The sequence below is a fragment of the Mixophyes fleayi genome, chromosome 3 (genome assembly GCF_038048845.1).
Source record: "Mixophyes fleayi isolate aMixFle1 chromosome 3, aMixFle1.hap1, whole genome shotgun sequence".
NCBI lineage: Eukaryota > Metazoa > Chordata > Amphibia > Anura > Limnodynastidae > Mixophyes > Mixophyes fleayi.
This window is the reverse complement of record NC_134404.1, coordinates 55,839,815-55,852,464: the sequence shown is the minus strand read 5'-3', so window position 1 is coordinate 55,852,464 and position 12,650 is coordinate 55,839,815. Positions and strand designations below refer to the sequence as shown.

The following is a 12,650-nucleotide window of genomic DNA, read 5'->3' as shown; positions in this document are numbered from 1 at the left end:
TAAATAGTCCTATAATCTCAGCCTTTTATTGATAAGGGGCAGCCATCCTGATTTTTCAGAGTTGTGGATAGAGTTGTGGCTCTATTCTGTAAATTGTGGGGGGGGAAATGGAAACTTCATAACATTTGAAATGGTATTTAAATCAATCACTACTTACAAAATATGAACACAAAAGCATTGTTTTCTTCTCATGAATTACTTTTCCAGGTATACAATCCAATTATTTCAAATAATCATATATACAGCATGACAGATGATGGAAAATAAATATAACATTGTTGGAAAATGTATATATTGAAATACAATGTTTTTCAGGTATGGAAATCTATAATCCAGAATCAGGTAATCTGAAAAAGGATCAAATGAGGTAAAAGGAAAACAATTACTGCTGCATTTCAGTGATACTGTCATATACATACACACCATCAGCAAGTGCATCTTCCTATAGTCACTATAGAAGGAGGATAATGCTAGGGGAAAGATGAGGCAAATATTTACATGTGTATTAGTAGATGTTTTTGAGGTGAGATCCAACACAACGTGTCATGTGATCTAAATCCTTGAGGAGTCTGTGCAAAACCTTACAATTGACTTTCTGTGTGCTGCACAAGTTGTTGCTAGTATTGTCAGTGCCATAAAAAAGCATTGTTTTGCTGCCACCATGTGGAGAATACCACAGTCAGATAAATGGATTCACAGTCTATCTTTATATTTCTCCATGTCATTTAAAGGAGGACAATAATGCTGAACACCAGGGTACAATAAGGACATAAAAAGATATTCCATTATTCCATTACAGGTTCCCTTAGATTATCAGCAGCACAACTTATTCAGTCTTGAGATACATTGTTCTTCTAAATGACTGGGTTATGCAATATCTGAATTGACTTTATGCAGAAGACAATCAGATACATCCATACTTGCCTTATTACAAAAAATGTTTTATTTTCAAGATATAATTGCAAAGAATCATAAAATCAAGATAAGAGATTATAAAAAAACAAAAAACACCCAGGTATTTATTTACAATGGAATGAACTATACACAATTACTCTGAAAGACTGTTCACATCTTTTTATACCTCATCTAAACTGCAAAGTATTTTTCCCCACATCAGATCTGTTCGGAAAGGGATATTATTTACAATCAACTGTGTTGATAACTATTGCAATTAAATATTGTGCAGTTTAGAACTCTAATCAAGAACACGTTTTTTGCATAAAAGTTGATGTGGTATAATACATAGCAGATTGATTAAAGTAATGGATTTATGTTGGGTTCTTAAAGAGACAATCGAAAAGCTCTTCAGCATACCAATGTTAAATGTTTTCGATGTTTGAAAAATGGTATTTATCTGCAGATTAAATCAAGTTGTCGGCGGGTTCAGTTCTCCTTCTTTTTTTCCCTTGCAATCTTTCTTTTCTTCTGCAAAGTCTTTAGTTCTGTCATTGCAGACAGTGTTTTATACACCCACTGGACCTGCAGTAAACATCCAAAACACAAATTTACAGCCTTGTAAAGCAAGAGTGAAAAAAAACCATACAACGGTTAGGAGAAGGTCAGAGAAATCTTTAGTTTGCCATATTAAGGAGCACTATAGAAAACTAAAGATGCAATGATTATCAGCAAATGTCAGGGGCACTTGGTGGCTATGATTTGTCCTATCCTAATTCAATACTATCTGATTGCTATGATGTTGCTCTAGAAGTAATAATACAACATGCACTAGTACACCATCTCCAAACAAATAATGAGTTAATAACAAACTTCTATTTTGTTTAGTGAACAAGGTTTTTTCTATTCTATACATCTTTAACAGCTGCTGCCATGAACAGAAGTTATTTAATGTAATGCAGCCAACACATAGGGGTGGATTCAAACCTTCTATAAAGAAAAAGTGGAGGTGTTGTCAACAGCAACCAATCAGGTTCTAGCTATCATTTATCTAATACATACTAGAAAATGATAGCTAGAATCTGATGTGTTGCTATAGGCAACAACTCCACTTCTTTTTAGGTTTGATAAATCTACCCCGGTGTAGCAATGTGGTTGTAAGGAGATTAGTGACTTGGAAAACCAGTCTTACTGTATCAATATTTGTCTACAACTAAAAGTAACAGCAGCATCTAGTAGTGTTCAATAGTCAATACATACACTGTAGACTGTTAAATATCATTAACGATATGCAAATACCGACTGTAGATCTTCTTTAAATCATTTAATATTACCCATTAATTACTTTCAAAGATATAATTAATGTCTCTTCATAAAATAAGTATTGCATCTAGTTTCATTAATTTACTGTAAAAGCAGTTGAAATGATGAGCAGTACACTGACAGCAAAACTTACCACAATAATGATTGTATTACACAATAAAGGAGCTGAAAAGGCTAAGGAAATGAACATCCCGGAGGAATCAAAGTATTGCTGCTTGGAATATGCTCTGAACAACAAAACAAAAGAAAGTTATTTATATTGTCATATAGAAAACTACTACTATGTTGGAGAAGGATAAAAACAGAAAGAAGGGATGGCGCATCAACCCGTAATGGACAATATAGTTCTGAAATGAGTCGCTAGTAAATGGGATGTATCCTAATCCACATAACAATACAATTTCAATATTACAGCGCTCAAATTTTCAGAGTGCGTGATTACATGCAATATGCACAGGTGTAACCTCTCAAACCATAGATGTAATCACGCACTCTGAAATTTGAGCGCTGTAATATTGAAATTATGTTGGAGAAGACGCTACAGGATTATATTTAACATAATGGGGAATTCAATTGGCCGCGCTACTGTAAAAAAAACGCGGCCTGCGCACTATTACTGTTATTACGGTAATAGTGCGCTTAAATACCGTTATTACGATAGATTCAACGCTGACTTTTTGCTCGCAGCTCAGCCGGGTTAAATTTACCGTAATAACTGTAATAAATTTAATGCTGCGCTAATTCGGGGGGAATTGAATTCCCCCCCATAAAGTTTAAATTATTGTATTGTAGTTGGTAGCTGAACACAGCACTTTGTTTATACTGGAATATGTAGGGAAAGGGAAGGGGTTGCTTAAATAGAGCGTGGTTGATTTCCATTGCAAATGACTGAAACCTGCAAATACAGTAAATACAACCTAATTCACAGATGTTTCAGGGAGTGTGTGAGGAGGGTTGTTAGACGTCCATACATTTTGTCTAGGTTCATCTAAAATTATTTAATTCTGTTTCTTACAATAATATTTGCCTCCATTTGTGGGCACATTTTTTGTCAAAGAAGAACCAGATTGTAAATGCAAATGAATAAAAATGTACATTTTTTTTTCAAGGCACCAGACAGATGATCATCAAGGCCTGATGATTTCTACTCAATATTACACGTAAAGTGAAAATAATACACTGGATTATGGTTAATGAAAACTATATAGTGTCCTAAGTAATTGCCATGATAAATTATTTAAAATTTTGCAGCTATGGCTCATTTATGTACATTTTATTAGCGGTGTGAGAGGGAGGATTCTCAGCGCTAGGGTCCCAGGAACTATTAATGATCCACACAGTGGCTTCAGGATCTGGTGCATTTTATGATTCTGATTTACCCAGTTTGTTTTTTCCTGGTTCAAAAAGTGCCCAGTGTTGTGAAGCTTCCATAGTGACACAGCAATAAATGGAAAACACAGTTTCCCTGCGACACTGGAGAATCATCCAACAATGTCCTATAAGCCAAGCTACTGACATGTCATTGACAATTTATGCCCGTTTATGATGACTAATTGTATCGATTCATATTCTCCTTCAGGCTTTAGAAACTTCAAACATTCACTTCATACAGGAAGCCACTAGTGCATGGATTTTCGTTCTCAATGTAGTCTTGCACTTAGCAAAGTATGATACATTTATCATTAGCCTATGAACAACAAAATATGTAAACTCTTACTTCCAGTTCAAAGCAGCAACTTCATTGATGTATTCAGCACTGCTTACCAAGCCAACTGCAAAAAGGAAATGTAATTTGCATTTAGTGATACCACAGTAGCAGACACAGTAATGAAAATTCCAAAAACTAACTGAGTCAATTGTCACAGCACATGAAATGCTAACACATGTATCTCTAAGGAGCAGTCTCACTGCACTCTCCTAGATGACTGCCAGAAATGCATGGTTCCATGAAATCTTTGTTTCAGCTTCACCTTGTATGCTGAAAATGATAAGTAATGGTCTAGTAAAATCACTAATTAACCACCATGCACTCAAACTTATCATAAGAGAAAGAGTAGAGAACACTGTTCTGGTACAGTACAACAGAGCCAACTGCAATGTGCTTATGCTCACAGCATTGCCCATAAGTAATGTAATTTCCATAACACCACAATGATCAAGGATAAGAAAGCTAAATTAATGTTTTTTTGTATTAAACTGAAATTGTCTACATGGAATACAGTCCAGTTTGAAGATCCATGTAATATTGTAAAAAAATATTTTATATTACAGACAGACATTGTGGAATAAATATCGTTCTATTGTAAGTTGAGTGTTACACAGTGAATGTGATGTGACAGTATGATACATAATACCAGTGGGCAAACTTAGGCAGAACCCCCCTTCCTTATTTTAGCCTCAATATACACCATAACTGTGGGACAGAGTGCCATTCCTGCAGATTTCTTTTCAACAACTCTCTCAGTACCCCCAAAGACAAACTATAATGGGGGTGACCCTGTATACGATCGCTCCACAGCTGTGAAAGCCACCCCAGGAACCTTCAGAGAAACACACCAGATCACAGCATACATGAAATGTCATAATCTCTATCCCGCATATAAATAATTTACACCTTCCGCAGCTCGGCATAATATATATTCTCGCATTGATCTTTTGTAGTAGAGTAGACCAGTCCTCCACTCAAAAAGTTCGAGACACCAGGATCTCCCCTGTGCCCTGGACAGGTGATTCAGTGGTTATTTTGGAGCTTGTTACCTTTTCATCTATCCTACCTTAACAAAAGCACTCCTTCTTAAAAAGAAAGACATCATGGAAGTAAGGCAAGCAATACTAAATTACACTGTTTATAACACTTCCCCCCGCAATAGCCCAGGCAGTCCTATGGAAAGCGCACAAGACAACCTTGTGCAGCGTGTTCATAAGCTTTCCAGCAACACAGAAAAATACCTGAAAAAACCCTGCATAGCCGATCATGAGCATTTGATCACCACACTACCAACAAAGCATCTACACTTCCCTGAGCACACCACTTATAAAACACTTCTTAACATTAAGGGCTAGCTCAATCAGATATTATCTAATAAGGCAGCCGAAACAGTCCTATGGCATCAGCAGAAGTACTATGAAAAGGGGGACAGAGGGGACACACTTCTTGCCCAAAAGTTAAAAAAAGTAAGACTCACTTGTTATAGAATTATATTGATTAAAGAAACAGATTGGCGGTTATTATATTACCCTAAAAAACTGTGAACAGATTCTGTAACTATTATGCTGCATTATATAGCTTGTGCCTAGGTCCGCCTAGTCCTCATCAACTAAATCTTAAAATCTAAAAGTAGCTGCGCTTCTGCCATCTTCCATTATTACACAATCTCTTTTGACTTTCTTAACAAAGAAGTGTCAATTGAGAAACTTTTCCATGGCTATAAGCAAGCCGGGTGCAGGTGGTTTCACAGCCCTGTATTACAAAATAAATTCTGCACCATTCTGTTGATAATTAAATCTTGCATGGCTCCAAATTCGACATGGCCACCGCCAGAGCAGAGATGGTGGCGTGCGGCTAATGTCTGTAGCAGTTACAGGCCGATTTCCCTACTTAATGTGGGTCTTAATTGTCTGCTAAAATCAAAGCAACTAGACTGGGATCAGTTGTAAGCTCCCTTCATCATCATCACCATTTATTGATATAGCGCCACTGATTCCGCAGCGCTGTACAGAGAACTCTCTCACATCAGTCCCTGCCCCATTAGAGCTTACAGTCTAAATTCCCTAACATACATACACACACTAGCAGCCAATTAACCTACTAGTATGTTTTTGGAGTGTACCAGAGCACCCGGAGGAAACCCATGCAAACACAGGGAGAACATACAAACTCCACACAGATAAGGCCATGGTCGGGAATTGAACTCATGACCCCAGTGCTGCAAGGCAGAAGTGCTAACCACTTAGCCATCGTGCTACCACATGCTCCTTTGTACATCCTGACCAGGAAGGTTTTATTCCAGGACGGCATGCTTCAAAAAAATATGTTGGGGACCCAATGCAAATAAATGGGCTCTCCCCGATGGTAAAAGGATTCAAAAAAGATTTGCATGGCGCTTTATACAGCACACACTGATCAGAATGGGAATCAAGTTTGACTTCTCGATAATAAATGGCCTATACCATAATCCGACCACCTACTGGCTATCAGCTTCAGAATTTCAAATCAAAACAGCACCAGGCTGGGCTGCCCTCGATCTCACTTGCTCTTTACTTTGGTCAGGTAGCTGCTGGCTGTGAATAATACATAACAATTCAGAATATCTCAGGAGTCAGAGCTGGCCTTCAGGAACATAAGATAGCTTTATAAATAGTCAGTGTCTTCTAACAGTTTCTAATTCAAATATATGTTCCATGAATTCCTTATAGTGATGTTATGAAATTTAACATTAACACAGATAAAACTGAGATCTTGATCCTCAATAAACGAAGATGGCAAACCCACAAAATTAAGTATCTTAGCATCTATCTGACCATCATCATCATTTATTTATATAGCGCCAGCATATTCCGTAGTGCTCTACAATTGGGAACAAACAGAAATAAAACAATGCTGGGTAGTACATACATATGTAGAGGTAAGAAGGCCCTGCTCGCAAGCTTACAATCTATGGGACAATGGTTTGATACACAAGGGCAAGTGCTACATCATATTGTATATGTGTCCAGCTAGAATGTAAAGGTTACAAAGTATTTAGTGGGCTGTGTGATCAGTCACACAACTATGTTGGTCAGAGGGTTGTTGTCTTGTGTTAGCTGTGTAGAGGGTGGTAATAGGGTAACCTAGGTAGATTAAGATGGTGGCAGAGGAATATTATAAGCTTGTCTGAAGAGGTGGGTTTTCAGAGAACACTTGAGGGTTTGTAGACTAGAGGAAAGTCTTGTGGTGCGAGGGAGTGAATTCCATAAAGTGGGTGCAGCCCGAAAAAAGTCCTGTAACCGAGAATGGGAGGAAGTGATGAGAGTAGAAGAGAGACGCAGATCTAGTGCAGAACGGAGGTGTCGAGTTGGGAGATATTTTGAGACAAGTGAGGATATATATATTGGTGCAATTTTGTTGATGGCCTTGTATGTTAGTAGAACAATTTTATATTGGATTCGTTAAAAAACAGGCAACCAATGTAGAGATTGACAGAGTGACTCAGCAGATGTAAAACGATTTGAAAGGAAAATCAATCTAGCCGCTGCATGCAAAATAGATTGTAGGGGCTCAAGTCTGATTTTGGGAAGACCAGTAAGGAGGGAATTACAATAATCAATGCGGGAGATGATGAGTGCACGAATTAAAGTTTTTTCAGTGTCTTGTGTGAGATATGTACGTATTCTGGAAATGTTTTTTTAGATGTATGCAGCATAATGTAAATACAGAGATGATGTGGGGAACAAAGGATAGTTGCGAGTCAAGGATTACACCTAGGCAACAGAAATAGAAATGTCAGGCAGGAAGCTTCTATTGTTGGGTGGGAATATTATTAATTTTGATTTTGAAAGATTGAGATTGAATAGGCGAGAGGACATCCAAGATGAAATGGCAGAAAGACAGTCAGTAACGTGAGACAACACAGCTGGTGAGAGATCAGGAGAGAATAGATACATTTGTGTATCATCCGCATAATGATGATACTGAAATCCAAAGGAGCTTATTAGTTTTCCCAGAGAAGTGGTGTAGATAGAGAATAGCAGAGGACCTAAAACGGAGCCTTGTGGTACTCCAACTGATAAAGGAAGTGGAGTGGAGGTTGCTCCAGAGAAATTAACACTGAAAGAGCGATTGGATAGGTAGGACGAGAACCAGGATAGGACAGTGTCTTGAAGTCCTAGGGATTGTATCGTCTGTATGATGAGAGAGTGGTCAACAGTGTCGAATGCAGCAAGATCCAGGAGAATTAGAAGCGAGTAATCATATTTAGTTTTAGCTGTGATCAGTTCATTGACAACCTTGGTCAGCGCAGTCTCTGTGGAGTATTGAGAGCGAAAGCTTGATTGAAGAGGATCCAATAAGTTGTTTGCAGAAAGGAAACATTTGAGGCGAGTGTAGGCAATTCGCTCGAGAAGTTTGGAGGGGCATGGGAGCTGAGAGATGGGGCGGTAATTTGAGAGAGAGCTTGGGTCAGAATTTTGTTTTTTAGAATAGTAATCACTGTGTGCTTGAATAGTGATGGAAAGATATCAGTAGAGAGAGATAGATTACAGATTTTAGTTAGAGGTGGAATGAGCACATGAGGCAGGGACCTACCAATTTGTGAGGGTATGGGATCAAGAGGACAGGAGGTAGAGTAGGAAGATAAGAAGAGAGTAGAAACTTCCTCTTCATTTGTAGGATCAAACAGGGCCATCTTAACAACATTATGGACCCCCGGGCAAAGCAGTGCACCGGGGCCCCAAGATATAGATATCTATATATCTATATCTAGGGTACAGATATAGATATAGATATATAGAGATAGATAGATGTACTTGTTCAGTGACCCTTGAAGGTTTTTTTGCAGGATTATTTATTCTCATTAAGAGCTGTGCCTATGGGGCCCCCGGGTAGCTGCCCATCGTGCCCAATGGAAAAGATGGCCCTGGGATCAAATGAAGAGAGGGTGTCAGAGGATGCTGAAAAGGAATTGAGCTGATTGTTAGTCGAGGGAGATGATACCATTTCAAGTCTGATTTTATCAATCTTGTCCTTGAAATGGGAAGCAAGATCCTGGGCACTGATGGTAGTCGGAGGGTTTGGGGTGGGCGGATTGAGAAGAGATTTAAATATGTTAAAAAGGCGTTTGGGGTTAGAAGCCTGAGCATAGATGAGAGATTGGAAGTATGCTTGTTTAGCAGTGTCCAGAGCAGTTTGATAGGAGTGGTAGATATCAGTATATGCGCTGAAATCATTAGAGGTACAAGATTTACACCAGTGACGTTCAACTTTACAAGAAAGTTTTTGTAGATTTCGTGTTACTTTAGTGTGCCACGGTTGACAACGAAGTCTACGCAGAGTATGAAGAGTCGCTGGAGCCACTTGATCAAGGGCAGTTGCTAGGGTTTGATAAACATGAGGAACTGCCATAACAAGGGAGAAGAATGTAGAATTTGGGGTTGAAGAGAGGTGGAAAACTGATGAAAATCAATAGAGTTAATATTCCTGTGGGTATGAGGAGGCTTGGAAGAGTTTGACAGCAGGGAGGTTAAAGAACCGAGTGTTAGCGAGTAACTAATAACGTGATGATCAGAGAGGGGGGAAAGGACACTCTTTGCTGAACAGCGAGCAATATCCACCAATCAGGACTGTGGGCTGTCTACTGGGTCTGAAATAAGTTGCTATACTCAGTAAATGGCTCAGTTAAATTTTTTGCTCACCAGCTGTGGACATTTTTCTGAAATGTCTGGCCTCAAAAGATAAGGAGAAACCAGCCTGGGGTGAAAATACTCTCCCAGCCTCTATAAAGCAGGTATATAGAGAATGGAGTGTAAGAAGTGCCTAGTGGCTGCCTTCCCTAGAACATGTTATGTAGGCTTTTTTTTAAGCCAAATCTCATATATATTCAATTTATCATTTATTATCAACAAAATTATAAATACAATTTTGACTTGACTTACCCATAAATAGAAAGTGAGCAATTTGAAGTTTGTAAAATTTAAAGGAAATACAAGTCACTGTGAAGCAAATTAGGTGGAACACCAAAAGTCCAATAAGCCATGGTTCTGTCCAGTCAATCGGCTAAAAAAATAAATACAAAAAAGTTTAATCAACATTGTTTTAAAATCAGCAGAAATTAATATGTAGCAAATAAGTATATCTAAGCATTTCATATATGAGCATGTTTAGCTTCATTACTTTTATAAACGATTATTTATATAGTGTCTACAGATGAAATATTCTCTGTAAAGTGCTTTGTAATCATTCACTTCAGTGCCTGCAAAACTGGAGCTTACAATCTAAGTTATCTACCACACACACGCGGGTTAATTCTGTCCAAAGCCAATTAACCTACCATTAGGTCTTTGGAGTGTGGAATGGAACACACCAAAGCAGCCACAGGACTCCAAAGAACACTCCAAAGCAGCCACAGGAAACCACAAACACGGGGGAAAACAACCAAACTACATACATAGAGGCATTGGTTGGCATCGAACCCATGACCCTGCACTTTGAGGCAGCAATACTAATCTGCCAATGTGTTGCCCTAGCAATAAGTTTTCTTAACAACACATTACAGTAAATATTTTATCACGGGTATATTAAAAGAGAAATGGTGTAAGAATGATATTTCCATGATTCTTCAACAATTCATGCAAACACCCAAATCTATCCTAAATGTAAGTGGCTATCTTTCTTGAATAGGAGGAACAGCACATATCAAGCTACAATGAGTCTATAAAGGTCCAGAAACCCTGTATACAAAATGAAGTGAAATTCAGGAGTCAATCACTCAGATAAAGGAACTAGCAGGATCTTTCAACAGGCTAGGAAAGGTCTGCATTCATTACCATCAACACAAATGACTTCCAAAACTTAAATGCCAGCAGTACATTTTCCAGCACACTGGTTTCTGATAAATTGTTGTGTTAGTGGGGGTGGGATATATTTTTATGGATTTAGGACCACTTTCATTCTGAGTAACATAATGCATCTGATATATACATGTCTTTTCTTTGTGCATGCCCACAAAAAGGGCATGTATATGTGCTCATGCAGAGTTGCGCACATTTGACTCTTGTGCCACAAATGCAGCTTAGGCAGACCATCACAGAAAACCATATACGACTGTCAGGAACCTTACATATTACACCTACTAGAGGACAGGTGCAAATACGCACTGATAATTATGGCTGATACTGATAAATGCTTTATGCATTGATAATGCAAATTGTATAGGATTTTGTGTTTATTTTATTTTGCCACTTTCATTCATATGTGAGGAGGAATATTATATCTATTGTATATCAAGCCTAATTGCAAATGTATTTTTCGCTATCAAACCAAATGTTTTCTAGCGCTTATGGTTATGTCTATGTATATATATATATATATATATATATATATACCTAACGTAAACATTGCCTTAACAAATTATGCAACAAAAATATTAATTTCCTATTCAATGCCACTTTCACATATAGGGAATCCATTTTGAAGAAGATAAACAAAAAAGGGTATGTTAAAACTGCACTTCTACCTGGGAAAATTATTTTAGCAATGGCTGCTACATACAACATTCCCCCCAGGAATATTTAGAACCATCAAATCAGTGCCGTTCACCACTTTAAAATGGCTACTCACTCCTGAATGCAGACTGTGATTGGTCCTACCGCTCACACTCGCAGGTTTCAATGGGAGCTGTTAAGAGGAACTGTAAAAATAGGTGCATGTAGCAGTCCCCTGACTTAGTAAAGCATGTTCTATAAGTGGAAGCTTTAATAATCATGTATAAATTAGTGTTTTTGAAAAATAGATAAAAAAATAAGCATATTATTTTGAGCACTGTTTCAATGTTGTGTAGCTTAACTATGAAATTAAATAATATTGCACACCTTGAAACAATACTAAACATCCACAGTGACCAGATTTTTAGGCATCACCCACACATAATAAAAACATGAGGTACTGCGTTATATAATCTAGGTAACAATAGTCTTTTGGTAACCCTTGTGAGAGGTGTCATAGGATTATCAAGGTAAACGATCAAATTGCATGTGGTTACTGGGAATTTGGTCGTTCACAATGTTGATCTAAATATATTTTCGCACCGTGTCTGCTAGATACGATTGGCTGCAGTCAGTATACACAGGTAGTAGTAATATTGACGTTATTTGTACTGTGAAAGGTACGATCCACACAACGTCCATCAATATACATATATGATGACATCCCTCCCTCCCGACCCTTTATAAGTACGCCGGCACTCACGACACGCTCGAGCAGGGCCCAGACCCCGGGCTCCTGGTTCATGGTACACGGAAGCAGCTCAGGAGGCGCCTGAAGAAAGGGCGGGGACTCAGTGCGGCCTCCACCTCCCGCCCGCCCCCATATCCAGAGGAGGCAGCGCCAGAGTGTCACAGCTGTGGGGGTGAGACCAGCAGGTACATAGGTGGCTGGAGGACGTTTACTATGAGCACTTCCACAGACACCTTCCTTCATCTGCATCAGTTATATCTGTAGCACTTTATAAAATACAAAGTTGGTATCAAAATAGTTGATGGTCTATATCAATTAATTAACGGAGCCCAGGTTAACGCAATGAAAAAGTGAGTACTAAGTGTAGGCACAGAGCAGTATTTTTTTCTGGATGAAATGAATTGGATCAGGTCGATATCTGTAATTATATAATTTAACAGTTCTTATGCTAAGTTGTTTTTGTAAGAATGTCTCAATTTGTTTGTTATTTAAAATAAGCAACACA

The 12,650-nt window shown here is 38.2% G+C and overlaps 1 protein-coding gene across 1 annotated transcript; it reads right to left on the bottom strand.

Annotated features, from left to right (window-relative positions):
* Positions 1 to 920: 920 nt before the first annotated feature.
* TMEM18 (transmembrane protein 18) lies at positions 921 to 12,325 on the bottom strand. The gene is made up of 5 exons (XM_075201516.1): positions 12,158 to 12,325; positions 9,847 to 9,967; positions 3,935 to 3,989; positions 2,351 to 2,444; positions 921 to 1,479 (listed from the first exon to the last, which is right to left on the bottom strand). The coding sequence occupies exons 1-5, from the start codon at positions 12,197 to 12,199 to the stop codon at positions 1,384 to 1,386; spliced, it is 408 nt and encodes a 135-aa protein (XP_075057617.1). The 5' UTR covers positions 12,200 to 12,325; the 3' UTR covers positions 921 to 1,383.
* Between the last annotated feature and the right edge of the window lie 325 nt (positions 12,326 to 12,650).

Excerpts from the sequence above, each read along its gene's own strand:
- TMEM18 (XM_075201516.1), bottom strand. The coding sequence starts at position 12,199 with ATGAACCAGGAGCCCGGGGTCTGGGCCCTGCTCGAGCGTGTC. Across the intron at positions 3,990-9,846 it reads TGCTCACTTTCTATTTATGG|TTGGCTTGGTAAGCAGTGCT; the intron begins GTAAGTCAAGTC and ends TCCTTTTTGCAG. Across the intron at positions 2,445-3,934 it reads GTTGCTGCTTTGAACTGGAA|AGCATATTCCAAGCAGCAAT; the intron begins GTAAGAGTTTAC and ends TTTGTTGTTCAG.